Source organism: Rattus norvegicus, chromosome 3, assembly GCF_036323735.1.
Source record: "Rattus norvegicus strain BN/NHsdMcwi chromosome 3, GRCr8, whole genome shotgun sequence".
NCBI lineage: Eukaryota > Metazoa > Chordata > Mammalia > Rodentia > Muridae > Rattus > Rattus norvegicus.
In genome coordinates this window covers 138,049,747-138,076,731 of record NC_086021.1, presented here as the reverse complement: position 1 = coordinate 138,076,731, position 26,985 = coordinate 138,049,747, and the positions used below count along the sequence as shown (strand labels likewise).

Below are 26,985 nucleotides of genomic sequence, written 5' to 3'. Positions count from 1 at the left end.
TGGGAAATTGAAGTATTCTTAGCCCTCAAGGAACTTGGCAGGAGAAACACATACAAACATTGCCCTCCTGTGCCACATATTAAAAGACTCTACAACTGGCCCCTGTGAGGCACAAAAGATTTTATTGCAGGCAAACCAAGGAGGTACCGAAAGATGAGCAACATTCTTTAGGGTGATAAAGAGGAAAACTGCGATGCCCATAGAAGGGACTATAGGACTGTGCAAACACAAGGCATGCATGGTCTGATGAGGTCCTGCAATTCTGTGAAGCTGGAACTCTCACTAATTGAGGATGGTTGAGGTTAGTTAAATTGGAAACCGCTCAGAGAGAGACAAATAGAGGCTGACTGATGAGAGTTCCACAAGCAGTTTGTACTTTATATCTTAAAAAGAAATAAAGCCAACGAGACAGTAACCATTGTAATCACGTTACTACTTTAGCCTTGAGAAAGTACCGCTAAGGGTACTCCAACTCCAGTGAGTTGCCACTGCCTAGGGTTTCTCATTAGTTGTGACCCAAGACTGAATCGTTGTTCACCCTCTTCTCTCAGCTTTGGTCAGTACTGTCACCCCGCCCGCTGTGGCGATCCCGCCCTCCTGTGAGAGCCCCTACGGTCTGACTTCAGCAGCAGTTTCCGGAAAGAGACTGGCACTCGCTGTCGCCGCGGGCGGCCTTCCTCAACGTGATCTGAGCATCCTTCCGGAGGCCAGCAGACCTCGGTTTGGGGGTGGCTTCTGAGCTTGCCTCAGTTGGCGCAAAGGAAGGACCAAATTGCTGCCCCTAAAGTGCGTAAAGTGGCAGACGTTCGGGCGAGCCGCCATAGGGGCGGACGCCAGCACCCGTGGTGACCGGGACGAGCACCGCTGGCTCTGCCGGCTCAAGGCAGCATCAGACAAACACGGTAAGGTGGGCAGTGGGTCAGAAGGTGGGGCGACGGGAGGCTCACCGGTAAAAGGCAGAGTCCCCGAGTGGATTCCAGTTCGCAGTGTAACAGTCCATGTCTAGTACAGCTGTCGGCTAGAGACGCCGAGGAAAAACCCGCCTAACCCAAACTCAGGCCGCACTTCCGCTTCCGCCCGCCGGGGTCACGTGATGAGGCCGCCATAGCGGCCATCAGCACTGTGGGCAAACTATGCTGAACGTTCGTCCTGCCCTCGGCCAGTACCAGGGCTTCGCGCCCGCCCGAGTGGGCCTAGCCTTAATTTCTGTTCTTCCCAGCGGCCAACCTCACTGCCCTTCTGATTCCTCCGGCGTTGGGGGTCGCATAGGGCGGGACATGGGTGACCGGAAGTGGGAGCCATGAGCATCTCCTGAAGCTCAGACGCTGGAAGCATTGGCTGGACTACCGCAACGCACGAATGGGGAGCGCTGGGCCTCGAGCTGCGTACCGACAGCTAACCTGGGCACCCGAGCTCTGTGGGGCGGGATTTTTGCAGAACCCACCGCTCTCCAGGGGCATGGGAACATGACTCTAGATAAGGAACCCGCTGCGGACAAGGCGCACCGCGCCCGGGCCTGCCGTACTGGCCGGTGAATCCCCGGAGCCCTGAGACCTGGTAACTGGCGCGAGCAGACGTGTGCGCACGCACGAGGCCGCCGTTGACACGTGTCAGGGAGCAAGGGAGTCTCTGCGTGCGCGCGAAGCGCCATAGTATAGGACTACCGCCCAAGTGACCCTCCGCCTTTCCTCGAGTGTGATAAAGGCTGGTGCCTTCTTGGGATTCGCCTTGCCGCCCTACTCTCCTCCCTATTACTCAGAGCAGCCAGGGAGGGACCACCGCGCATGGGTCATCTTGGAACAGACCGACCTACCTTGATTTCCTGCCCTCTATCAGCTTATTGGCCTCTCCCTGCAGCTGGTGTCAGTGGCAGCATGGTCTTCTGTTTGGAAAACAAGATGCCGCACCGCCTGCTGGGAAGCGCCATGGTCCACTTCCATGCCTCGGAAGTCCAGCAGCTGCTACACAACAAGTTCGTGGTCATTTTGGGGGACTCCAGTGAGTGACCACTCTAGGATGACATTTCACAGCCCTGTATCTACAGCCTTTTCTTTGTCTGCTCGCCGCATCTCCATTTCAGACTTCTCCATCTCTTACTCTTGTTTTAGAACACTAGACTGTATTTTTTTCTTTTTTAAATTCCCTACATACCTTCCACGGGTGCCCTGGCATATCATTTGTGCACTATTTCAGCCCATTCGTGTGGCATCTTTATCTGTTGTTGCCCTCCATGATTTTCTTAAAAGGATCTGTGGGCTATGTTGTGTGTTTCCCTAGTGACTTGACCAACATAATTTTGCCAGTTGGTCTTCGGTCACAGTGCATAAGCTAGAGGAGAGCGAAATAGCTGGGAAGAGCAGAGCCAGGGCTTTAAAATCTCATCTCGGGTTGGGGATTTAGCTCAGTGGTAGAGCACTTGCCTATCAAGTGCAAGGCCCTGGGTTCGGTCCCCAGCTCCGAAAAAAAAAAAGAAAGAAAGAAAAAAAAAGATCCAAACATAAAATCTCATCTCCTCTTTTCTAAGTCAATCCTCCATAGAGCTGTTGTTGGAGAGCCAAGCCCTGGGAAACAAAGACCTTCATTTGGGAAGCTCTGGGAGGGGGTTGAGAGCTACGTTAACCTCGGGATCCCTGTCTCCCTGCAGTCCAAAGAGCTGTGTATAAGGACCTGGTGCTTCTGCTCCAGAAAGACACACTGCTCACGGCTTCCCAGTTAAAAGCCAAGGTGAGAGAAGCTTGGCAGCCATGCCAGTGTTGGGTGGGTACAGACCCTGGCCTGAAAAGGACCACCTACCTGGCATGGATCTGACTGTTGGGGTGGGGTGGGTGGGCAGGGGGAGCTGAGCTTTGAACAGGATCAGCTGGTGGCTGGGGGCCAGCTGGGAGAGCTGCACAACGGGACACAGTACCGAGAGGTCCGCCAGTTCTGCTCTGGTTCTGGCCACCACCTTGTGCGCTTCTACTTCCTCACCCGTGTTTACTCCGAGTACCTTGAGGACGTCTTGGAGGAGCTGTCATATGGACCTGCCCCTGACCTAGTGATCATCAACTCCTGCCTCTGGGATCTCTCCAGGTTCAGGCGGGGGAACAGGGAAATACCCGTTGGAGGTGGAGGTATGGCAGCATTCCTGTGCTCTTGCCCACCCTAAGTGTTACCCAACAGATATGGCCGCTGCTCAATGGAGAGCTACAGGGAGAACTTGGAACGAGTGTTTGTACGAATGGACCAGGTTTTGCCAGACTCTTGTCTGCTGGTGTGGAACTTAGCAATGCCTTTGGGGGAGCGTGTCACTGGGGGTTTCCTCCTGCCAGAGGTGAGTGACTGGGACCCTTCTGGACAGGGGATAGAGTGGCCGGCAGGTAGATAGGAGACCCTCTTAGAGACTCCACTTTCTCAATTAGCTCCAGCCCCTTGCAGTCTCTCTGCGACAGGATGTGGTTGAGGGGAACTTCTACAGTGCTACATTAGCCGGGAACCACTGTTTTGACGTCTTAGATCTCCACTTCCATTTCCGGCATGCTGTACGTCACCGTCATCGAGATGGTGTCCATTGGGACCAGCATGCACACCGCCACCTCTCACACTTACTTCTGACCCATGTGGCTGATGCCTGGGGTGTGGAGCTACCGAAACATGACCGTCTCCCAGGTAAGCCCTCCCACAGAGTGTCTGGGTATTGATGTAGATAGGACCTTCAGAGCACAAGGCACAAGGAACCAAACAGAACAGAAGTACTTGCAGAAAGTAGGGGATCTCTTGAAGAACAGTTGTGGCTCCTAAATGTTTCTTTCTCATTTCCTGGGAATGGTTAGATCACAGGAGTCATGTGGCTGCTTCTTCAGCTTCGTGATTCCTTCTGTGTACCTGCATGAACATGTGCAAGTATTGATTGCAAAAGGCAGGGTCAAAAGACCCGAATCAATAGATGAATGGAAAAGAAATGAGACTGTTTCCAGGTAGTCGCAGGCATAGGAGGTGGGAAGACAGGTATGGAAAAAGGATGGTCTAGGCAAGCGCATCAGAGAAGTGAAGGGTACAGTCAGCAGGTTGTTCAGCAGAGACACAGTGTAACCCACAGTGTCTTTGCAATGTAGTAGGGTTAGTAGACAACAGCTGATAGCCTCCTCACCTCCACCTTTGGGTCCCAGCTCACTCAGTAGTCACTGCTGTAGTTACTGAGTCCCATTCCTTCAGCTGGTTTGGGGATATTAGTCCAACTGCATTCCTGCTAAGATGTTCTCTGCTACAGATTGATTGCTTGTTAGTCCCTCAGTCCCTGCCTGCCCACAAAGGAAACAGCATGGCCTATTTCCAAATCTACTTCTCCCTGGCATCAGGTCACTTGAGTCCTGTGCCAACACAACTGTACTTTAGCTCCAGGAGTGCAGTGTTTGTTGACTTGGAGGCATGAGTATCTTATGCTGTTTGTTGCAGCAATATGAAGACATACAGCTTGTGGGGGACATAGAAAGGCCAGGAATAGAAGCAGAGCACTGGGACTTAGTAACTAGAAGCTAGAATGTTAGGAAGATGAACTGGGATGGATTATGTACTGGCTCTATTTTCTTTGTTTTGCTCAATTAGAGAATTGGTCCTCAGTCAATAAAGGAATGTTTTAAAGGTTGAAAGGCTAGTTTGTGGTGCTTCACAGTTTCTGATTCCATCTAAGAACTGTGGATGTAGTTGGAGATGTGGCTCAGTTGGTAGAGTGCTGGAAGTGGATACATGCATGAAGCCGTGGGTTCCGTCTCTAGTACCACCACACACAGCCAGGCATAGTGGTGCATGCTTGTAATTTTAGATCTTAGAGAGTAAAAGCAGGAGGATCAGCAGTTTAAACACATCCTTATCTACAAAGTGAGTTTAAGGCCAGACATTGTCTCAAGGGGAACAAAGGAAATTAAGGCTGTTAAAAACAGCAACAACAAAACAAAAGAAAACAAAACAAAAACTTGATTTGAAGGGGAGGATGAGCAATCCAGTTTGACTAGGGCAGATGCGTGTGAGGGGCTGTGGAAACCCCTGGGAGTCATCAGGACCAGCAGAGGGAGAAGTGGAGAGTGTAATGTGAACTAGGAAGGACAGCAGAACGGGGCTCACTTTGGATTGGCAGAGAACAGATTGATGGGCATACACAAGTAGTTGAGAAGAGAAAGGTGCCTCTCGGGGTGTATCGTTGGTGTCATGTGACTGTTGGGAAGAAGGGGTTTATTCAGTTCCGGAAACCACTGAAGTTCAGGAAAACCGCTGAAGACGTGAAGTGTTTAAGAGTCACAATACACAGTTGATGAGGGATAAAAATGGGGTAGAATCCTCCCTAGGTGGTTTAGAAGGAAATGGGGACTAGTTGGCAAGGGGACCTGGATCTTTATATTTGACTCATTTAATTAGTCTTTGGGAAGGACTTGGGAAGAAGAAAAAGCTACAGATACAGACACTGGGCAGGAGCAGGCAAACACAAGTACCAAGGAAAAAGGAACACAGCTTGGTCTTGGCTGGAAGTGAAAGGGGATGAGGAAGGCTGCTGTTCTCCAAAAGGCCAGAGTAGAGCTCTGGAAGTGTGGGTAGCCAGCGTTGGGGGCAACCTGGTTTCCCAGGTCTCTTTAACATAGTCATCCCATTCCTAGACCCGTGGATTGAGGACTGGCCAGAGATGGATCATTCATACCAGGGAAGCCATAAGCAGCCCCCAGACTTCAGGGAGAAGCCGGCCTTGCCCCTGCTCCCACCTTTCCATTTGCCTCCCCCCATGTCTTTTCCTTACCCACTTCAGCCCTCACCACCTCCCTTGTTCCCACCCCTGCCCCAGGATACCCCCTTTTTCCAAGGCCAGCCCTTTCCACCCTATGAATTCAAATACAATGCAATGGAGGACTTCTCAATGCCAGGTAGGTGCTTGACTTAGGTAGGTGTCTCTATAGTCTCTGCTCACACCTTTTCCAGTTTTGCACATTCTCCAGCTTAGCCACCTGTGTTCATGTGAGCTCAGGAATTGGGTACTGCCTTTTGGGGTTAGTCACAGTAGTCTCTCAGATTAGAACAGCATTAGTATTCTGGTCTGGCGGTAGGTGAAGTGGAATTCCCATTTTGCAGATAGGAAATGAAGCCCAGAGAAACTTACCCCAGAAGAGTAGAGGTACCCGGTCAGAAACTTACTCTGATAATGACTGGTTCTTTTGTAGGATGTGGCCCTGGAATGAACTTTGTACCTGGCCCCCTGCCACCATCCGTCTCTGGCCCTGTCTCCCATGGTCAACACCGGGGCCCAGTGGTCCACCGGGGCAAGCCACGTTGTGTTCTGAACAACCCCTACCATGTACCAAGGATTGGGGGCCCGTGCAGGCATCGACTCAGACACTCAGACAGACTGATCCACACATATAAACAGGACAGACGGGGATATGCCCATTCAGGAACATGGCCTGGGTAGGCAGGGTCTTAGGTTGGGGTTAGGGATGCCAATGACCCTGGAGGGTCTGCTTGATAACCTAGCTGTTGGGGCGGGGGTGTTCTTGTCCATTGCTGCTATCAATAAATGCATGAAAGGACAGAGCGGCATTCCTGTGTGAGGGAATGGGTCTCCCAAACCATGACTTTAAGGCATGGGGAAGATGCCCTTGACCTCTATAAACAATTTAGAAATCTGTAAATACACTCTTCTACACAGGGCCATCTTCACAAGAACACAGACACACTAAATAAAGATTCCTAGAGGGTCCCTTGTTATCAACAGGTCTTTGGGACTGGGAAAAATCAAGGACTGAGTTAAAGGGTCATTATTCTAGATGAGTTTTGAATTTGGCTAATTCTTACCTTCCCTCCTACTTACAATCATGTGTTTTTGGTGTTCATCTCTTCCTGAAAGTAGAAAAATGCAACCTTAGCGTGCATTCTTGGCACACAGCAGGCATTCAGTTAGTTGTTAGAACCTAGGTGAGAAGCTTCCAAGTGCAGGTGAAGACTAGTCAGGATCCCATCAGTCCCCTGATATGAGTAAGAGCAACTCGTGCACTGGTGGGCCAGGCCGGGCAGTGGCACAGGATCCCTCAGTCCCTTGCTATGATGTGCAGTAAGAGCAACTCGTGCACTGGGGGACTGGGCAGTGGCAGAGATGCTTGCTAAATTGGTCACAGAGAATATCAGAGCCTCAGCTTTGAATGGGGAGGACACCCTGGAGTATGCCAGTGACAATGGTCAGAGAGAGGGCACGCAAGGACTCATTTGAATTAGAGTGGAGGGAACAGAATTCTTGGGTTCATTTTTGTCCCTGTTAATGAAACCTTTCAAAGGACAACATTCCACTGAAAAGAAAACAGAAAAGTTGATCAGAAAAATGGATTTTGGTTAACAATCTGGCAGATTGATAAAGGGCATGGTTCACACAGGCAGGTGCTAAGGAAGTGGTCACAGACAATGTGAGTTAAAACCTTTGGAGGAGACCAGACACGCAGAGGCTCCAACACAGCGTCCAAGACAAATGTATCAATCCTTGCTTCTTCTTTTTTTCCACATGGAGAGGTTTAATGAGAGAAGAGTAGAAGAAAGGGGAAGTAAAGGCCGGCCATGGGAAGGGGGGCGATGGGGAGAGAAGGGACAGGGAAAGAGGGGAAGAGAGCAGAGCAGAGAAGAACAAAGAGCTCAATCCTTTCTTCTGAACAAGATTAAAGGGGTACAAAAATTAAAAGATTTTTAGGTCTGTTTTTACAGAGATAAGAATTTTGATAATTTTTCTTGCAGAAATGGATTTTTTTTCTTTTCATCATCAAAACCTCATTGTTAGAGCAGTCTTCTCCAGCCACAGTCTGTCCAGTCCCTTGTCACTTTCTGCATTTCCTGCCAGAGACTTTTGTATCTTTGCTTCTCCAGTGTTGGAGAAAACTGCACATATATTGATTTCCATGAAACCCCTGAGTTCTGTCCTGCAGGGCTGGCCGCTAGCCTGTCCCGCAGTGGTCCATATCACCTCCCTCCTGAGCCCTTCTCTGCCCCTTCTACTTCTTCAATTCTGGGCTTAATGTCTAGAACTCACGCTCCATAAACAACCTCGAGATGGGTGTACGTCATACTATTTACATGCTTCCTCTGTGTTCTTAATTTCTACCCTACTTTGACTTCCATGCCCCAACCCTTTAAAAAATATTTCCTTATGGCCACTTAAAGTTTTTTTGAAATAAGATAGATGCTCTTACACTTGAAATCTATCCTAAAAAGAATAGAGAGATTTTATCTTGGCTGTCATACAATTGAAAAGTTAAAAAAAAGCCTTATACATGTCTTCATCTACACTCAAATTATTCCCTAGACTTTGTCTTGAGGTGTAAAAATGATTAAAGCTTAGATTGCCCCAATATAAAGGCCCACTATTGGCTAATCAGGAAAGAACTAATTTTCATTGTCTCCAAAATGTGACCCACACTGCCTTGCTCACAGAACCATGATTTTCAAAGGATAGGTCCAGTATCAGTTTTTCCACAGGACTAAAAGCAGTGCAGGCCTGTGTGTCAACCTTTCCTGCCCTTGGGGGAGGGGCTGCTTAAACTCTGTGTGTGTGTGTGTGTGTGTGTGTGTGTGTGTGTGTGTGTGTGTGGTGGTGGTGGTGGTGGTGGTGGTGGTGGTGGTGGTGGTGTGGTATAGCACCTGCGGAGATCAGAGGACAACTTTGGGGTCTTCACCTTTATGTGGGACCCAAGGGTTGAATTCAGGTTGTCAGACTGATGCAGCCTCCTTTACCCACTGATCTACCTCCATGACACAAAATTCTTTTAAATAAAACTATTAGTTTTCCCCTAGTTTGATGTAAACTAAAAGTTTTCCAATAAAAGTGGACCACTGTCTTGTCTTTGTGGAGAATGTATGTTGAAGTGCATCCAGACATAAAATAGTAAGAATATCTTTTCTTATTACAAGAAAATAGATATTCTTTAAAAAAAAAAAACCTTTATAGGATGTTATTGGCATACTTAAAGTATACAATTTGGTAAGTATATCTGTGAAATTATGAATTATTTTATAGTTTCCCCCTTTCCTCTGCCTACAGCTTCCTCATATTTCATATTAGTCCCCAAGTACTTGATACCAATCTGCTAGGGTTTTACATGGATCGAATCATTTGATAGGCATTCTGTTTAATCAGGCTTTTTCACTTAAATGAAAAACATCTTTCAAAGTGGGTCAAATGAATAGGATTTAAAAATCATCCCAGTTTCTAAATTGATGTGTGAGGTTTGTACTTATAAAAGATGTGTACCACCCGAAAGTTAGAAGCTCTCCTAACCAGAGGGCATCCCATCCATCAAGACTAGATTAAGCTTTTTCCTATGTAGTTTAGTTTTTGCAAACAAAGATTCAGAGAGAAGGACATGGAATTGTTTTTAGTCACCTTTGACTGGATCTTTTAAAATTAAGGAACAATTGTGTAGTGTGTATGTGGGTGCACAGGCACTTGGAGGTCAGAGGTCAACACTGGGTGTCTTCCTCCGTAGTTTTCTTTCTTGAGATAGGGTCTCTGGGTAAACCTGGAGCTCACTGAGTAGTTCACTGACTTCTCCCCATTGCAGCCTCAGGGATCCTCTTGACTCTGCCCTTCTACCCCTTCTACCCTGCACCCCACCCCATGCTGGGACTACAGATGCATGCCACCATGCTGGCTTAGACTAGGTGCTAGAGGCCCAGACTGGAGTGCTTTCACGGAACACTACCAACTGAGCCATCTCCCAAGCCCTGTCAAAACAAATATTTAAAAAGAGTTGTCTGTGATTTTTCACTGTTAAATACATTCTAGTTTACTATCGATTTTTGATGACTTTATCCAGTTAAAAAAATGTTCTGTCTAGACCATGAATGGATGAGGAATAGTAAAATGGGGACTGGATAGATGAGTCAGTGATGTAGAACCACCAATACCCACCAGTACCCACATGTGGCTCACAACCAGCTATAATTCCAGTCCCAGGGATCTGATGCCCTCTTCTGGCACTAGACACACACACTCACTCTCACTCTCTCTCTCTCTCTCTCTCTCTCTCTCTCTCTCTCTCTCTCTCTCTCTCTCCCTCCCTCTCTCATAAACATATACACATATGCACACACTGGTGAAATGCCAATACACATTAAAAATAAAACCAAGACCTTCCAGTTAAGCTGATGAAAGAGACTGAATAGGGACCCCACAGGTCAGAAACTGTTATGTCCACTGTCACTACTTCTGTTCAGTGTCAGAGGTTGGACAGCAAGATTACTTACTGGCACATAGCAGGTCGTCTATGTAAAAAACAATCTAGTGGAAATTATTTTTAAAGATAATCTAGTATTAAGTGAATTTACAAGTTAGTTTCAATGCACACAGGAAGACTTTGCCTCAAAGATATGTTTATTTGGCTTCAGTCAGTCAGATGGCTCAATAGGTAAAGATGGGTGCCACCAAGACTGGTGATCCGAGTTCAGTTTCTGGAACCCATACAGTGATGGACAAGGGGTCACCATAAGGAAACTGCACACATAACTGCTCCATGATGTGGTTAAGGTGTTTATTATAGATAAGAGGACAGAGGCATCTGGAAGAGTTCAGAGCAGAGAGAGAAGTTCAGCGGGGGTGGGGGTATGGGGGAGTGGAGAGAAGGAAGGTGGGTAGCTGGGGGGGGCAGGAAATTGGTGTTAGGGACTTTGAAATGTATAAGTACTTGTGAGTAGGGACTGACAGTCTGGAAGCTGGCATGGGCTTTGCCACAAATGAATGTCAGTGGATCCGTATGTCCTGCCAGAGGTAACAAATGACTCCTTTTGGCAGACAGGATCCCTCCGGGCACCAGGCATACATGTGGTTCTCTGACATGCATGAAGGCAAAACACCTCTATACACAAAGGATAACATTTTAAAAATGTAAAGACAAATTAGTAGAGGATAGACTTAAGACAAGTTAGTAGAGGATAGACTTAAAAAGACAAGTTAGTAGAGGATAGACTTAAAAAGACAAGTTAGTAGAGGATAGACTTAAAAAGTGAAGAAATCACTACATAGCCATCTGAGGAAAATGCATTTCAATTTGTAATTCATACCATATAAACATTAGCTAGAAATAGCTCTTAACCCAATACATACAACTACAGATCCAGAGGAAAGGAGTCGGTAGCCTATCGTTGGACACAGATGTTCTAGATACAACACCAAAAGCATAATATCCAAAAAAACAAAAAAAACCAAACAACTTTTTTTTTTTTTGAGACAGGGTTTCTCTATGTCATCCGTCCTACCTGTCCTAGAACTCAAACTCAAGAGATGTGCTTACCTCTGCATCCTGAGTGCTGGGATTAAAGGCATGTGCCATCCATAGCAGGCCCATAAAATAGCATGGTGATATACTGTTGTGCTGTATGGTCCAGAGAATGATCTATGACAGTTTATTAACTACAGAGGCAAACTAAACTAAGAGAATAGCTAGCAAGCTAGAGAAGTGCTCAGTGGTTAAAAGCACGGGCTGCTCCTCCAGGCGTTCTGCAGACAGACAGTTTCCAGCACCCCCAGGGCTCACAACTGTCAGCAACTCCAATTCCGAGGGATCTCATGTCCTCTTCTGACCTTTGTGAGAACAAGGAAAGCATATGTGTATGCAGACAAAACACCCCTCCCTACACATTAAGTAATAAAATAATTTAAAAGAATAAGTAACAAGAGAGCCACTAGCCCAGGCATGGTGGCGCACGCCTTTAATCCCAGCACTTGGGAGGCAGGCAGGAGGATCTCTGTCAGTTTGAGGCCACCACGGTCTACATAGCCTACATGAGTTTCAGAATACAAAGACTAAATAGACCCTGTCTCAGAAGGGAGGGAGAGAGGAAGAGGGGAAGGGAGGGAAGAAGGGCTAAACTTCAAATTGGGTGCTCAAAACACCCTGCAGAAATGCACTAGGGAAACCTCAAGGTCGTCAGCTGTATCCCCAGTAGAACGAATCCCAGGTGAGACAGTGTCTCCTTGGATGGAGCATCCAAGTGAAAGAATAAATGGCAACAGAGATAATGTCTTAAAGTCAGGCACACCAAACAGCAGAAACCAGCTGGGGAAGTTAAGGCAGTCCATTGGATTCCCAGATGAACTTTCTCTTTATAGATGAGCTCCCCATGACTGAATTTGTGGTTTTCTCTCCTGCTGTAGACCCTATGTCATGGAGAAACTTTAGTAACCTCTGTTGAAAATGTTTTGCCCCCTAGATAGAATCCCGACCCCCTGGGGAGCCCTAGCCATGACTGAACTCTTGCAGCCAGAGTCACAGATCTCTGCCAACAGGTGAACCTTGTCACATTGAGCACCAGGTTCCCCACACTGGCATTCTGGGGATCTCCATGGTCCAGGCCACCTTGATGTGGAGTAGATGCAACCTTAAGCAGTTTTATAGTTCTCTTCCCTCCCTGTCACAGAAATTAGAGGCCAGTTTACCCTCACACAAAGGGGAGTTGGAAGACACTTTGAGACAAACATGCTTGGGTCTGAAATGGGGGTGGGAGAAGGGCAGCCCTTCCAGATACAGCTTCTTGGTGAGCTCAAACCAGTGTAGTTCCTTGTAACTATTTCATTAAAATGCAAAACTGTTCTCCCAAAGCTGTTAAGAGAGGGCAAGCTGCAGCCTGAGAGAATGCATTTTCAAATCAAACTGTCTGATAAAAGACTGACTCTAGAATAAACACTCCTTTGTCTTGTTTAGAATAAGTAACTCCAGTAAGTCCAGTAAATTTAAGGGAGTGCAAACAGTTTGAACACTTAAGAAGACAGATTGTAAATAAACATGCCAACATTTGTTCAACATCTTCAGCCACTGGGAATAACCCAAGTACAAACCAGAGGAGCACCATTTGCTGCTGGAATGCCTACTGTATTAAAGGTGATCTGCATGATCCGGCCATCTCACCTCTAAGTGCTTACCTACACAACACAGAAACCCGTTCATAAGAAGACTTCAGCGCTGTAGTTACAAAAGCTGAACAGGACTCGGGTCCATCCACCAACAGGTGGATTAATAAATTCCGTATACCGAATAAGTTAGAACGCCACTCCGTCATTTTAAAAAGTGAGCTACTGAACTGGGATGACAGCACAGTAGGTGAAGTGCTTGTCTTGCAAGCATAAGGACCAGAGTTTGATCACCAGAACTCACACAGCTAAGTACTGTGCTGCACACTTGAATCTAGGGCTGGGGAGACAGACAGATCCCAGGGGCTGGCTGACCAGCCATTCTAGCCTAGTTGGGGAGCTGAGGCTGTGAGAGGTGCTATCTCACAGGATTTAGGTATCCTTGAGGCTTATCGTATGGCCTCTGGGCAGACATACAGTGTGAAATAATTGGTGCACACACCAACATTTTCTATTTTATTTGGGGGTCAGGCATTTGAAGGCAGGAAAGAAACTGGTAGAATTAAGAAGTTAAGTTCTTTTAAAACGATTTTATTGCAGTATCAGCGATCAAACCCTGGGTGTCAATATGTCAGCCAGGCAAGAGCTCTACCACAGAGCCACATTCCTAGCCTTTATTTTTAAGATGGAAAAATACTTGAAAGGTGAGATATAAGTATAAAGGAAGCAAAGGTTTCATTACAGAATATAAATGGAAACGTTGACTCAGCTGAAAAAGATGTTTTACAAAGTTAATTGTATCCAGATTCTGACCAAAGAAACCCAGGGCCAAGCCAGAAGTTGGAATCCTGGCTGTCCCGGGATTCTCAGCTGAACTCTCAAGCCTTAGGTTTCTCTTGGTGGGGTAGCCAACTGAAGATTTAGGAAAATAAGTGAGGAGTCAACAAAGCTGTCATCCTGATGGTGGTAGACCTGGTTTCTCCATGGCCCCAAAGTTCTGCCCCATTCACCCCAAGACTGCTGTCCAAGCTTGTGGAATCCCGCCCCTCCGGGGAACCCTAGCCAAGGCTAACTTTTCACGGCCAGAGCCACAGATCTCCGCCAGGGGGCGCGCCTCACTACATTGAGCACCAGATTCCCCAAGCTCGGATTTTAGGCCTCTCAGTGGTCCAGGACAGCAGTCCTTTGCTTTGTGGATGCCCATGACCTTCGTATCCCATGCTGGGCTTGGGGTTTTATCAGTGCCAGGCTCTTGTCCACCCCCTTCGACACAATGTTTCACCAGCTGCCCTCACTATTCCTCTCCACATAGCCAAAGGGGAATACCAGAGGCCACTCTCTAGAGCCGGTGTCCAGTCATCCAGGAACACAGACACTCCCTCTCCCATCCCCCACAGCGATCTTCCCCCTGCTTCTTCCCTTTCGCCCAACTGCGCCTGAGCAGCAACTGATGTGTTCTCGATTATGGTCTTCCTGTCGACCTCGCTGTGCAGGTTCCCTCCCACTCCTGGAGCTGGGCGTGCTCATCAACGAGTGCCTAGTTGCGTTCTTTCCTCTTTGACCATCTTTGGATATCCTTCTAGGTCCTCTTTTCTCCCTATTCCTTGAGGCAGAGATAGAAAGGTCATAGTGCATGTACAATGCGCGCACGCGCACACACACTCCTCAGTATCAAGAAACTACACTGGTATGAATCAGATAAACCATGCCTGACCATTTTTTTCTGGGTAAAGAAAACCATTGGTAGATCCCAGCCCCTCATTCCAACCCTGTCAGAAACAAAACACAAAACAAAACTGTGGGTGAGGTGAGGAAGGGGTAGGCGAAAAGACTCACCCAGTGGTTTGGTACATCATTTGTCCCTCTTCTTGGCTCAATTGGCTTGGAACACATTGACTCCAACGTGTCCAATTTTTATTGGATTGCATTTAAAATCATTTAAATTCAAAGTGGACAGATTTGTATGCTTAAGGGATTTCGTGGATTGTTTTGATTTTTGTTTTGTTTTGTGGAGACAGGATTTCTCTGTATAGCCCTGGCTGTCCTGGAACTTGCTCTGTAGACCAGACTGGCCTTGAACTCACAGATCTGCTTGCCTCTGACTCCCAAGTGCCGGGATTAAGGCCATGTGCCACCATACCCAGTATTTTCTCTTCTGCAAGGTCTCACACTATATCCCTGTACCCCACTCCCATTTGCTTGGGGCTAGTCATGTGTGCCATTCTGTTTCTTGGGTTGTTTTGTTGGGCCATTATATGTTTTAAATGTGTTCGATGAGAATTGTATTTTATACTAAGATCTCAAGACTGGTCCGGGTAGCTTCTGCCCCTTCCATTGCCCTCCTCATCATGCTTTACCCTCCCACGGCCGCCAGCATCAACAGCACAGTGCAGTCCTCAACCACATGCCCTAGGCAGTGCCTCACCTGTCACCTTGGAAAATACAGGCCCAGCTCAGCAGGTCTGAGCCGGAGCCGGAAAATCTTTTGTTTTCTTTTTAGATGTGGTCTCCTGTAATCCAGTCTGGCCACAAACTAGATATGTAACAGAGGATGGCCTTGAACTTTTGCTCCTCCTGAGTTCACTTCCCAAGTGACAGGATTACAGGCAAGAGCTTCTGGGCCAAGTTGATATGGTGCTGGGATCACACCCAGGGCCACATGCTGGGCAAACACTTACTAAAATGAACCACATCCTTAGCCCCCCCCCCCCGAGTCTGCATTTTTTTAATCTAATGATTTTATATGTATGAGTGCTTACATGTATCTGCGCCACATCACATCCTCTGCCTGGTGCAGAAGGTGTCTGATCCTCTGTAGTTGAAGTTACAGATGCTTTGTGAGCTCACATGTAGCTTCTGAGAACTGAACCAGGATCCTCTTGCAAGAGCAAGTGTTCTCAACTGCTGGGCCATTTCAGCAGCCCCACGGAGTGTCTATGTATCCGGAAAGCTAAGGGATGCCTAGACGGCTTCTTCTGGAACCACATGTCAAAGAGCAAGGCCCTCAAGGACCTCCGTGAGAATTTGAGTTTCTGAGTTGTAGAATATAAGAACATCTAATTTGGGAAGGACTGCCCAACTGCACACCTGTTTCACTGTGTCACCCCACAGCAGCAGGTCAAGAGGGCAGGGGTTATATTTTGATTGGAGGAGAGATGAAAAGACCCTTTTTGCTCTCACCTGCATTGTGTCCCCTGAATGTGGTCTTGGTTAATACCTCCTCTCCTCTTAATTAGAATGACCCAAGGTCCATGGCCAATGACACATGGCCCAGGCTAGGCATCTCAGTCTGTTTTTCAGTTAAGTTGTATTGTTAATATGTATTCAGTTATGTTGTGAAATTAGGGCCTAGTTCAGGCACTTCACCTTGCAAGCCAGATGCCCCAAAGCAAGTGTCCATGTCTTTGTTATATCCAGGTAGAAAATGAGTTCAGAAAGACTGATCAAGGCTAGCAGTGTACCTCAGTTGGTAGAGTGCTTGCCCAAGATGCCAGAAGCCTTGAGTTTGATCACTGGCACCAAACAAAGCAGGCGTGGGAGCACGTCTCTGTGATCCTAGTCCCTGGGAGGTGGGAGCAAGAGGATCAGAGCTCAAAGCCATCCTCAGCTACAGAGTGAATTTGGGAACAGTCTGAACTACATGAGGTGTGTGTGTGTGTGTGTGTGTGCGCGTGCGTATAAAGAGAGACAGACAGACAGACAGACAGACAGACGGAGGAATAGATCATCCACGGAACAAGAAAGTGATAGTCCTGGAATTACAGCAATCGTAACCATAAGCTTCAGTACCCCCATGTCTTGCCTTGACACACGTCCCATGTTGCAGGGGGAACCACAAAGAAACAGAAGGACTGGCTTTGGGTTCTAGGCACTGAATCTAAAGATGTCTACCAGTAACACAGAGGTCCAAAACTTGCAGGTTTTGGCCAAAATGAACCATAACTCAAGGTGCTGAGTGTTTAGATGACTGAGTGTTTAGAAGAGTTTTTCAGCCTAGAGAGTCAGAAGCAATGATTTTAAGGTTAGATATAAAACGGATAAAGAACTGAGAAGCAGCAGGGATTGGGTAGAGGTCAGGAGTGGATGAAGACTGAAATCTGGGCCCCAGCTGTGGGCAAATTGTCTACTGTGTCTGTCACTTTACTCACAGCTTTGTTTGGAAGACTCAGCAGATAGGTAAATGGCCAAACTCCAGGGAAGTGTGCATGGTCCGAAGCCCTCTCATGGAAGCAACTTGCTTAATCAATTCTGGAAATCCCTGAGCTATTATTTTCCCACTCACACAGCCTTACAACATTTCCTGGACCAGGCTCCGGTCTCAGGCATTGCACAACTCATCTAGTTCAGTATCTGCCTAGCGTGAGGCCACGTGGTACCTTTCACATTTCATCGCCCCGTTCATTCCATGTCAGTTCTGGGGCTGGGACTCCATACATGACAGATTTTCTGTGCAAGCCTAGAGAAACATACTCCATCTTTTAGCTTCTGAATCAAAAGGCCTTTTGAGCTTAACTGCTGTTTAGCCTTACAAAGTACTTTTCATAAAACCAGGCATGATGGCGCAAGTTTTAATCCCAGTACTCTGCACATAAATAGAGGCGACAGGATCAGAAATTCAAAGTCATTCCCAGCTAAAGAGTCCAAAGCCACCCTGGGCTTCATGAGACCCTGTTTCAAAACAACAGCAAAAGCAAAGTAGTTTGCAAACAGATACTGGCTTTCGATCGTAACGACATTATGAAAACATGGGGGCTCCCTTAACGCTGAGGTTCAAGAATAGTGAATTGGCCAAGATATGGAACTTTGCATTTTTGTAACAGACCTGGAGGCTCTTAAAAATATGAGTATGTAGGGTGGAGTGTTTGCTTATGCACAAAGCCTTGGGTCCAGTCTACACACACACTCTCCACCCTCCCTCAGTCTCCCCCATGATTGGCCTCTTTCCCGTTTCTGTGAGGTGAGGTCCCCAGCCTCTCTTTCTGTCAATAAAACCCATTCCAGAGTGTGTGCTCCTCCTGGAATTAGAGAGAGGACCCGGGACAAATCCAGACAAGCCCAGGGATATGTACATGGAAACTCTCAAGAAGCCTGGAGCTGGGAGGGCTGAGGTGGTGACAAAAGGGTTCTGCCAGGAAGATCAAGTGACATGGTGCTTTCCGTGGTTTGTCCTAGCAAGACCGTCCTGTTCCTGACACCAGTGTGGGTTTAAGGTAGATGCCCAGAATCCAGACCCCCACTTGTGTTTGTGACTGGGGGTCTGAGGTCTGTTGGAGTTTCCCTGCCCACCCTCCCCACAGGGCTCAGGCCCTAGGCCAGGGCTCAACAGACACAAGCAGTAAGATGGGGTTGCCCTTCTATTGGTCCAAGTCCTGAGCGTAGCCTGGGTGAGTCATGGAGGTGAGGAGGCCCACGAGGCTCAGCAGTGTGGAGAAGAGCAGCAGGAAGGAGGCAGCGAAGAGCAGAGCAGGCAGGGCACTGAGCACAAGCAGCAGGACAGCTGGCAGCAGGTGGCTCCACATGACAGCCACCACAGGCCACAGGGAGCTCAGCAGGTGGGAGCCAGTGGTGAAGAGTGCATGGCACAGCATCAGTGCCAGCAGCAGGTACAGTGTCCCCTCCAGACCCCATAGCATGCGCTGCAGTGGTTGCCTCCAGCCTGATGTATTCCACCACTGGGCCCAGCTCCGAGGTATGTGGCATACCCACCAGCGCACCCAGTCCTGACGGAGAACCCAGGCTGACCAGGGCGCTGCCCGCTGGGGCCCCTCGCCAGCCCCGATGATGTCCGTCTCCACTCGTGGCTGCTGCATCACGGCTGGTGCACCTGTGGATGGGGCCAGGCCAGCTGCAGGAGCAACCCTGGAGATGCCCAGGACCTTTGGATAGGAGGGCATGCAGGGGTCAGGAGGATACCAGCATGGGCAGGATTGGGCTTTGACCCGGGGGCTAGGACTCACCTTTGGGCAGAGCCACCTAAGTCATGGTGCTTCCTGTTGTGTGCAGGCTAACCTGGCAGCCAGGTCCCAGTCTCACCCTCGCTCACCCCACCATCCCCAGAGGGGTGCATTATGACCCGGGCTGGGGTGGGGCCCAGCCGAGAGAAGAGCTGCTGCAGTGTGAGACTCACTCACGTCTTTTACTCACGGCCCCTCCAGGCTGGCAGGAGAGCTCAGCAAGCCTCACAGATGCCATTCTCCTTGCTTGTAGGAAGCCTTCTCCACACCTGTCCCTCCTGGATGGCTGCCTCCAACTTCATGGCTGGCATTGGTTTCTGTAACCACCCTTTTCTCTGCCTTCTCTTAATGCCCTAAGCCTCAGACCCAGCTACCAAATGTTCATATTATGGAACTAGAAGGTTCAAGCTGAATATACTGGACTATTCTGTCCTTCCAACAGACAACCTTACCCTCACGTAGCTCAGGATGGAGGAGAAGAAATCAGAGAGCAGATTGGATGGTGTGTTTTTAGAAGGCATTCATCTTTTGGAGGCCCCTCAGGCCCACGGATGGATACAGAAAGCTAGGCCCAGCATGGCTAAGGGGATACCAGAGCCTCCCAAGAGCAGGCTGAGGCCCAGGAACAGCAGGAGCAGTGCATCCTGGAGTCTGAGCAGTCCCGAGACTCTCCCTGTTGGGGACAGGGGAGCTGCTTGCTGTCCTGGCCCTTCACCAGCCCCCTGGCTCTGACCTGTTGGGAGAAGTCTGTGCCGTGGCAGGTTGGGACCTGTGGATCTGTGGAGAGAGAAGATGGCAGCTCGAGGCAACTGCTCATTTGTCCCTGTGTTTGTGACACCTACCTGACAGGTGGCACTTACCCACGGAGCAGGTCAAAAACAAGGAAGCTGGACAGCAACAGGAGCAGCAGGGCTAGGCCAGCCGTTGAGAAGACTGTTCGAATCGTCACTCCTAGCGCCCCCAGCCCTAGGATACTGTCCAGGAGCTGGGCCTGGCTGAAGTCCCAGGGGACACACATGGCTCACTGACACTACTCAATCCCTCTCCAGTCTCCAGCCCCTCTGGAAGGAGGAAGTTGGCTGTAGAATAGTTCTGGGCATGAGTAAGCAGAGCCAGGTCCCAAAGGTTATTAGGGAGTCCTCGTGCTAGGAGATTGAGGATCAGTGAAGGGATACAACACTCCAGGGTGAGCTCAGTGAGTGAGGAACTAGCCTCTTTGGGGATCTCCCTCCCCCGACTCCCACCCAACATCCTCACCAACTCTCCTCACCTCCTCCTACTTGGGTTGACCATTCTAGATTTGAACACTCTGGGGCATTGTGACCTATTACCAGGCAGGGCCTTGAATTAAGGACAGGACAACAGTCTGTCTCGCCTCATAAGCACTGGTGGCCTAGGTAGTATGTAGCTAGCAAACCAGTATTTTCTGAGAACTAAGACTCACCCACTTGCCTTGGCTAATAATCCTCTGCACCAGGGACTTCCCACCGGTTCTGGGATGTTAGGAAAGCATGCTGCTTGGACTTGTGCATCTTCCAGAAAGTTCTCCAAGATGTGTGTCTAGGATGTCATTCAGTCATTCAAGTTTTCTGTATCCAGTTCTCTTCCCTGAGAGTGGGGTGAGGCCTGTGGGCCTTTGATGGTAGTGGGAAAATCAGGTTTGCAACTCTGGGATGCAGAATAGACTTTTCTAGAATACAACATAGGCCATGAGGAAGGGCAGGAGTTGGGGAGGGGGAGAGGATGCTATTTGAATGCTTTAAGCACTGCAGTTAGGGGAGACATTATGGTTTCAGCAATGGGACAGAGAACTGGGCATGGGGGCATATGCTCTAATTTCAGTGCTCAGAAGGCTGAGGCTTCTGAGTTTAATATTGTGAGTTTAAGTCAAAACTGGACTACATAGCCCAGAGAATTAAACAAACAAAAGAAAAAGAGGTCTTGAATTTAAGAGTCCCACAACATCATGACCTCAAGGTGTTTTGAAACAGGGTCTGTTCATGTGTTCCAGGCTAACCTGGAAATCACCATGTAATGCAGGCTGCCCTATAACTCTTGGGGATTCCTCACCTCATTCTCCTGAGTGCTAGGATTGCAGGCAGGCACCACTATGGCTCGCATAAGTTCCAAATGGCAAGTTAACGTTGCCTCCTAAGAATGAAATTAAGGAATGATCATGGAACAAGTGGATTGGTCACCATTACTGGCTATAATTATTCAACGAGAATAAACTTATTCCCCCTGAATCAATAGTTGGGGGCGGCTATAGAGCTACTAAGTACATGATCAGTTTGGTGACAAAAGACAAGAGTAGAAATGACATAAGTTTAAATACCTTGAAGGAAAACCGAAGGGGTTGGGGTGGGGGAGAAACTGACAATATAGCACCCAGGGAAAGGAGAGATTGTGAGAGAATGATAGAGCACTAAGCTGCCTCCCAGGAAGCCCCACCCAAAGATCCAGGGCAGGTGGTCTTGACATGTTTGGTATTGATGGACTTGGCAGACCATAGAGCCAGTATCATTTGTGCTTAATGTCACTCACTGATTTCCCTTCCACTGGCTTTTGTTTGCTTGGGAACTGTGCTTCTGACATAGATTTGTCTACAGGGATATATGCTATAATAGAGGAGCCTGTTTTATGTTTAAGTCTCAATTGTCTTTGTAAATGAGAAAATTAGCATTCAGGTTTAAAATTGTCAGTTCCACTAGTCTGGTGCAGCCACAAGATTGTATCCCGGACTATGGAATTAAATAAGAGTCAGGTCCTGACATCTATTGAGACAAAATAGTCCACATACGCGAGGGGTTGGGAGTAGGGCGACTAACGATTTAGTGCACTCATGGCTGTCTGTATGATTTGCAGGGAGTTCTACTTGGGGTTTTCACAGGTTGTTTTTCAGTCAACGATCATTTCTAATGTGATCCCTGTGTTTCAGGTCTCCAGCCTCTCTTGGGTTCTAACTCCTAAGGCAGACCATGAACCTTTAGAGCCTTCTGAGAGCCTGAGGTTGTTTTCAGAAGGAGAAAATAGATAAAGAAGGAGGAGAACAGCGTAGAGGAAAGTTAAGCCAGCATATGCTCTTGTCTGGGGTTCAGCCTCAACCTGACTGTGCAGACAGATCTGAGACAGTGAACTGTGCTATACAGTAGATTCCGCCGTATCAGCCTTTGGTGGTGCCTCTTCCTTGAAGGACAGGAAGAAGGAAATAGAAGTTGGAGAACTGAATCTCTCAGCCTGAAACGCAACACCCATCTGCTGAAGGCTTTTAACTGCAGGCGGAAGCAATCATCCATGGACTGGGAACTGCAAACAGTGGGAGTGGGCACACTGTTGGTAAAGGGGACCTCAGTGGGGAGTCAGCAACATATGGCAGTGGATCTGGTGAAAAGTTCAACAAACCTGGATTGTTCGTGTCATGTTCATTCATGAAAACTGTTTGGCTTGGGGCTGGAGAAAGCTCGGCGGTTAAGAGTACCTTCCTACACTTCCAGAGGACTAGAGTTCAGTTCCCAGCACCCACATCAGGTGGCTCACAACTGCCTGTATTACAACTCCAGCTCCAGGTGATCCAATACCGTAATCACATGAGTATATGATTTTTTTTTTAAACTTCAGAATTGGTTAGCTCTTGCTGGGCTCTCTAAGGAGCCGGTTTCTAAGTCGTTGAGATATCCTGTTCAATATAAGCATACACAAAAGTCTTAGATCCCATCCCATTAATAGTCTGCATTAACAATATGATCTTTGCTGGGGACTTGGACCAGAAATTAGCTTTACCTTGGCTTCTAAAGGTTTGAACTCAACCAACATGGGCAGTCAACTATACCTGTGTGACTGATCTTCCAATAAAGTTTTGGACACCGAGGGTCCAGTGAATTTCTCTCACTGACAGAACTTGGTAAACACTGTCATATACACAGCTGGGAGGAGTAAGTGCTGCCTACCTGATTCCGTTTTCAGATAAACAACCGGAAGCTCACTCCAATGTACATTGTTCTACTGTTGGTTTTAATCTACCTGCAGCTTTCTTGGTCCTAAGCCATGACCATTAGTATAACCACTCCTGGGAATTCTGATAAACCATTGAGCAAGAGCAGCTCTGTCATCTGAAGATGGATTCACCAAGACAGTGTTAATTCATTAAATATGATGGAATCATTTGTACAGGGGTAACACACTGTATTAAATATGTAAGGTCTTATATACGTGGGTTTGATTACAAAAACTAATAAAGTATTCTCTAAATTAAAAAAAAAAAGAAGATAAACTACAGACTTACCTGAGTGCTATCTAGTGGAGGAGACATTTTCTCAACTGAGGTTCCCCTTGCAAGATATCTCTAGCCTTTGGTCAAGTTGGCCAAAACTCTGTACAGGACACCAACTAGTGATTAACTGTATAATAAAGCTGCTAAGTCTTCCTGCACTCACTAGGATTCCACCAGATATTCTTGAATGAATGAAATGAAAAGCATATTGAATGAAAGAAACCACATTACTCAATGAAAGCACAAAGACTTGATGAAAATTTGATTAAGAGAGATATCTTAGCACAGAGTTAGGTTAGGATCTTGACTCATTGCCCGAACACACAGGTTGAGTCCTTCCTGTCCCTATACCTTCCCTTCCAAATAGTCTTAATCTGATATATTGCTTCACTTTACCTCTCTGCCTCATTTCTCACCCATAAAGTAGATGTGATAATAATAATAATAACTTTTATTATATATTATATTAATAAGTTATATACCTTAACTCAATAAAAATATTGAGCTAAACTATAATAAAAAAAATATGATGGAATCACGAGTTGAGGAAAGGGATAGGAGGGAGAAATTCCCCGATGGCTACTTAGTCACCCACAGCTTGGAAATGAAGCAACTCCATGATCGGTTAGAGGAAGTCAAAACTGTCAGCAGAATTCATTGATGGCAGAGCTAATCCTGGGAGAATTGTTTAGGAACCTGTCCAGAAAGCAGGATAATAAACAAAACCCTCAAGAAACTAGAAAGGGTTCACAAAAATAGAGGAAGAATATTTGAAAGTTAGTTTTAGAAACTTCAAATAGAAAAAAAATTTGCAAAACTTTTTTTTCCCTGGTGTAGTGAAGTGAACTTCACCAAGTCATTCAAGGGAGTAGGGCTTCAAGCTCCCCACTTCTTCTTGGGGGCCTGGAATGAAAACTCCCCAGCAGTCAAGGACCTCTCTCCCTTTCTTGTTCTTGTGGTTGGTGGTCCAAGGCTCCTTAATCCTCGGAGGCTGGTAACCCCTAAGCTCCACCACCCTGCAGTTGTAGCTGAATTCATACCAAGAAACAAGCTTGACAAAGTTGTTATTGAGAACGATGCCAGCCCCAGCGTCAGGAGTGATAGTGTTAAAGTCACAGGAAACAGCCTGCTTCTCCTCCTATAGCCCCAAATACCCTCGGATGCCGGCTTTACTACCTTTTAAAAACAATTTAAATTTATTTTCTGTGTATGAGTGTTTTGCCCGCATGTATGACAGTGTCATGGCATGTCTGGTACCCGCAGAGATCAGAAGAAAGATTGGCAGCTTTTTTTTTTTTTTTGGTTCTTTTTTTTTTTTTTTCCGGAGCTGGGGACCGAACCCAGGGCCTTGGGCTTCCTAGGTAAGCGCTCTACCACTGAGCTAAATCCCCAGCCCCTGATTGGCAGCTTTCTTAAGGCAGCAGGTCAGATCTACAACAGACACATTGTGGGAAAGAACATGGGAGGCCGTGCCAGTGAGCTTCCTGTTCAGCTCTCGCTTGCCCTTTTCCATGACCTTGACAGTGCCAGTGGATGCAGCAATGATGTTTTGGCAGTGCCACAACCATCATGCCTTTCCCAGCGAGGTTGTCCATGAGTTTTTGGGTGGTGGTGATGTCATGCTGTGGTCCCCCTATGATGGATACCACAGTTGTCATGGATGACCTTGGCTGGAGAGGGGGGAGGCTAGCATTCGGAGGCACAGGAAGCATTGCTGACAATCTTGATTGAGTAAGTGTGGTACTTCTTATGGTTCACTCCATCGCAAACATGGGGGCAACAGGAGAAGGGGCAGAATGATCACTTTTGCCCCCACCCTTCAAGTAGACCCTGGCCTTCTCCATCATGGTGAAGATGCCAGTTGACTCCACAGTATACTTGGGACCAGCATCGTCTCATCTGGTGCTGACAGGATCCTGTTCCTGGAAGCTAGAAACTGTCTTCCCATTGATGACAAATTTCCTGTTCTCAGCCTTAATTATTCCAAGGAACTGGCCATGGGTGGAATCCTACTGAAACGTGCAGACCATGTAGTTGAGGTCATCGAGGCAACCTTACCAGAGTTAAAGCAGCCCTAGTGACCAGTGCCCAACATGGCCAAACAGGGAGGATCAGAGTGCCTAAATCATTTAATAAATCTTTTAATAAACTGGATGCGGTAATCTGTGCACACTTGTACTCCCAGCATTCTTTTGGCAGAGTCAGGAGGCTCAGAAGCCCAAGGTCATCCCTGGTACATAGAGATCAGTCTAGGAGGGTGGTTTGAAAGAAAATGGTTGCCATAGGCCATATGGAGTGGCATTATTAGGAGATGTGGCCTTGTTGGAATAGGTTCTTCGTGGTAGGAGGTGTGCCACTAGGAGGCTGGTTTTGTTTTGGGGGTTTTTTGTTTTTTTTAAGATTTATTATGTATACAGCATTCTGCCTGCATGTATACCTATATACCAGAAGAGGACACTAGGTGTCATTACAAATGGTTGTGAGCCACCATGTGGGTGCTGGGAATTGAATTCAGGACCTCTAGAAGAACAGTCAATGCTCTTAACCACTGAGCCATCTTCCCAGCCCAGGAGGCTGGTTTTGAGGTCTCAGGTGCTCAAGCCACAGCCAGTGTAAGCAGCCTCTTCCTGATGACTGAAGATCCAGATGTAGAATTTTCACACAATTTCTGCTGTGCACCGCCATGCTTCCTGCCTGGTGACAATGGACTAAACCTCTGAACTGTTAGCCAGCCCCGATTAAATGTTTTCCTTTGTAAGACTTGCCATGTTCATCTTGTCTCTGCACAGCAATAAAAGCCTAACTAAGGCACTGGGCTATATAGAACTCATAGAGTCCTACCAGATCATAGTGTATGTGAAATTAGAATTACTGGTGCTTCCTACATAGAAAAAGATTACGTACATATAATGAAAAAGATGAAATGGAATCAGAATTTTATTTATTCATCATATTCTTTTTTTTTTCCAGAGCTGAGGACTGAACCCAGGGCCTTGCGCTTGCTGGGCAAGCGCTCTACCACTGAGCTAAATCCCCAACCCCTATTCGTCAGATTCTTTAACGTTTCATTTAGAGAGCGAGGTTTGCTGTCCTGCTCATGCCATCTTTGAGCTCTTCTTGACCCCACCCGTCCTACTAGGTTGTTCCCTGAAACATACACTTGCCCTGTGATATCCAAAGATCCTCCATGTGACTCTTGGTGATAGAAACCAGGCCCTGTAGGTGACCGAATATGAACTCGCTGTTGTGTCCCTGGAGTCATGGTCTTTTGATCTGCCTTTGTGTCTCCAAGTACCAAGTGGCCTGGACCAAAGGCTTAGCAGGACATGTGTGTGAGGAGATGATGAGTAGTTCAGGGACTGAGAGGGGCATACAAGAGCTCTGAGGAAGAGTCTGGAAGAAGGGAGTAGAGTTCAGTCTGAGATGTACTGCTGTTGGTATTTCTGTTGTCTCTCCTCTCTTTTAGAGCTTTCTGAGACTTGGCTGAGTGTGGGTTTTCTGCTGGAAGCCCAGAAGCCCTCAATCTGTTCAGATAGTGGCCTGCAAGTCAAGGAAGCAGGGTCTTGCCTGTGTGCATTGGCCCCATGTTCAGAAAGTCTGTGCTTTAAAAATATATCCTGTTAGCTTTTATTATCAACTTGACACATCAGAGAGGAAAACCTAACTGAGGAAACACAGAGATGAGATCAGCCTACGCAGGATTGTCTTGATTGCTAATCAGTGTATGAGGGCCTAGCCCACTGTGGGCAGCACCATTCCCTAAACAGTGGTTCTGGCCTATATAAGAATGCTAGCTAAGCAGGGCCCTAATAGCTAACCAGCAGGGTTTCGTCTGTTTTCTGTCTCAAGTACCTGCTTGAGTTCTGCCTCAACTTCCCTGAATGAACCTGTAATCAGAAATAAATCCTTGCTTTCCCTAA

General features: G+C 47.4%; 4 protein-coding genes across 12 annotated transcripts in view; 1 reads left to right on the top strand and 3 right to left on the bottom strand.

Moving 5' to 3' along the window:
* The window catches only part of Vps16 (VPS16 core subunit of CORVET and HOPS complexes), a 21,506-nt gene extending 20,423 nt beyond the window's left edge, over window positions 1-1,083 (bottom strand). For 2 of the 3 annotated variants that reach the window (XR_010064582.1, XR_010064583.1), the window contains exon 1: window positions 948-1,083. Coding sequence is in view for 1 of the 3 variants with exons in the window: in NM_001005541.1 (NP_001005541.1) it covers window positions 948-1,000 (53 nt within the window). In the remaining 2 variants the exon portion in view is untranslated. The remainder of the gene's footprint in view (window positions 1-947) is intronic. The other variant, NM_001005541.1, reaches the window with a different exon arrangement.
* Pced1a (PC-esterase domain containing 1A) lies at window positions 625-26,985 on the top strand. Of its 6 annotated transcripts, none has more exons than NM_001399286.1 (8): window positions 625-902; window positions 1,858-1,972; window positions 2,645-2,724; window positions 2,834-3,072; window positions 3,163-3,313; window positions 3,402-3,648; window positions 5,628-5,888; window positions 6,183-8,841. In NM_001399286.1, the coding sequence occupies exons 2-8, from the start codon at window positions 1,939-1,941 to the stop codon at window positions 6,428-6,430; spliced, it is 1,260 nt and encodes a 419-aa protein (NP_001386215.1). In that variant the 5' UTR covers window positions 625-902; window positions 1,858-1,938; the 3' UTR covers window positions 6,431-8,841. The 6 variants fall into 6 exon arrangements, with proteins under 6 accessions (NP_001386215.1, NP_001386213.1, NP_001386214.1 ...); NM_001399284.1 differs by having other exon boundaries at window positions 1,858-1,998; NM_001399285.1 differs by lacking the exon at window positions 625-902 and adding an exon at window positions 1,132-1,557 and having other exon boundaries at window positions 1,858-1,998; window positions 6,183-8,839.
* On the bottom strand, window positions 17,642-18,933 carry Tmem239 (transmembrane 239). 2 transcript variants are annotated; one of them, NM_001419544.1, is made up of 2 exons: window positions 18,799-18,855; window positions 17,642-18,665 (listed from the first exon to the last, which is right to left on the bottom strand). In NM_001419544.1, exon 2 carries the CDS (start codon window positions 18,649-18,651, stop codon window positions 18,196-18,198), a length of 456 nt encoding a protein of 151 aa, NP_001406473.1. In that variant the 5' UTR covers window positions 18,652-18,665; window positions 18,799-18,855; the 3' UTR covers window positions 17,642-18,195. The 2 variants fall into 2 exon arrangements, with proteins under 2 accessions (NP_001406473.1, XP_063139041.1); XM_063282971.1 differs by having other exon boundaries at window positions 18,178-18,717; window positions 18,799-18,933.
* Window positions 19,301-20,086, bottom strand: LOC129351010 (uncharacterized). Its single transcript, NM_001419545.1, has 3 exons — window positions 20,066-20,086; window positions 19,656-19,856; window positions 19,301-19,572 (listed from the first exon to the last, which is right to left on the bottom strand). Exons 2-3 carry the CDS (start codon window positions 19,811-19,813, stop codon window positions 19,335-19,337), a joined length of 396 nt encoding a protein of 131 aa, NP_001406474.1. The 5' UTR covers window positions 19,814-19,856; window positions 20,066-20,086; the 3' UTR covers window positions 19,301-19,334.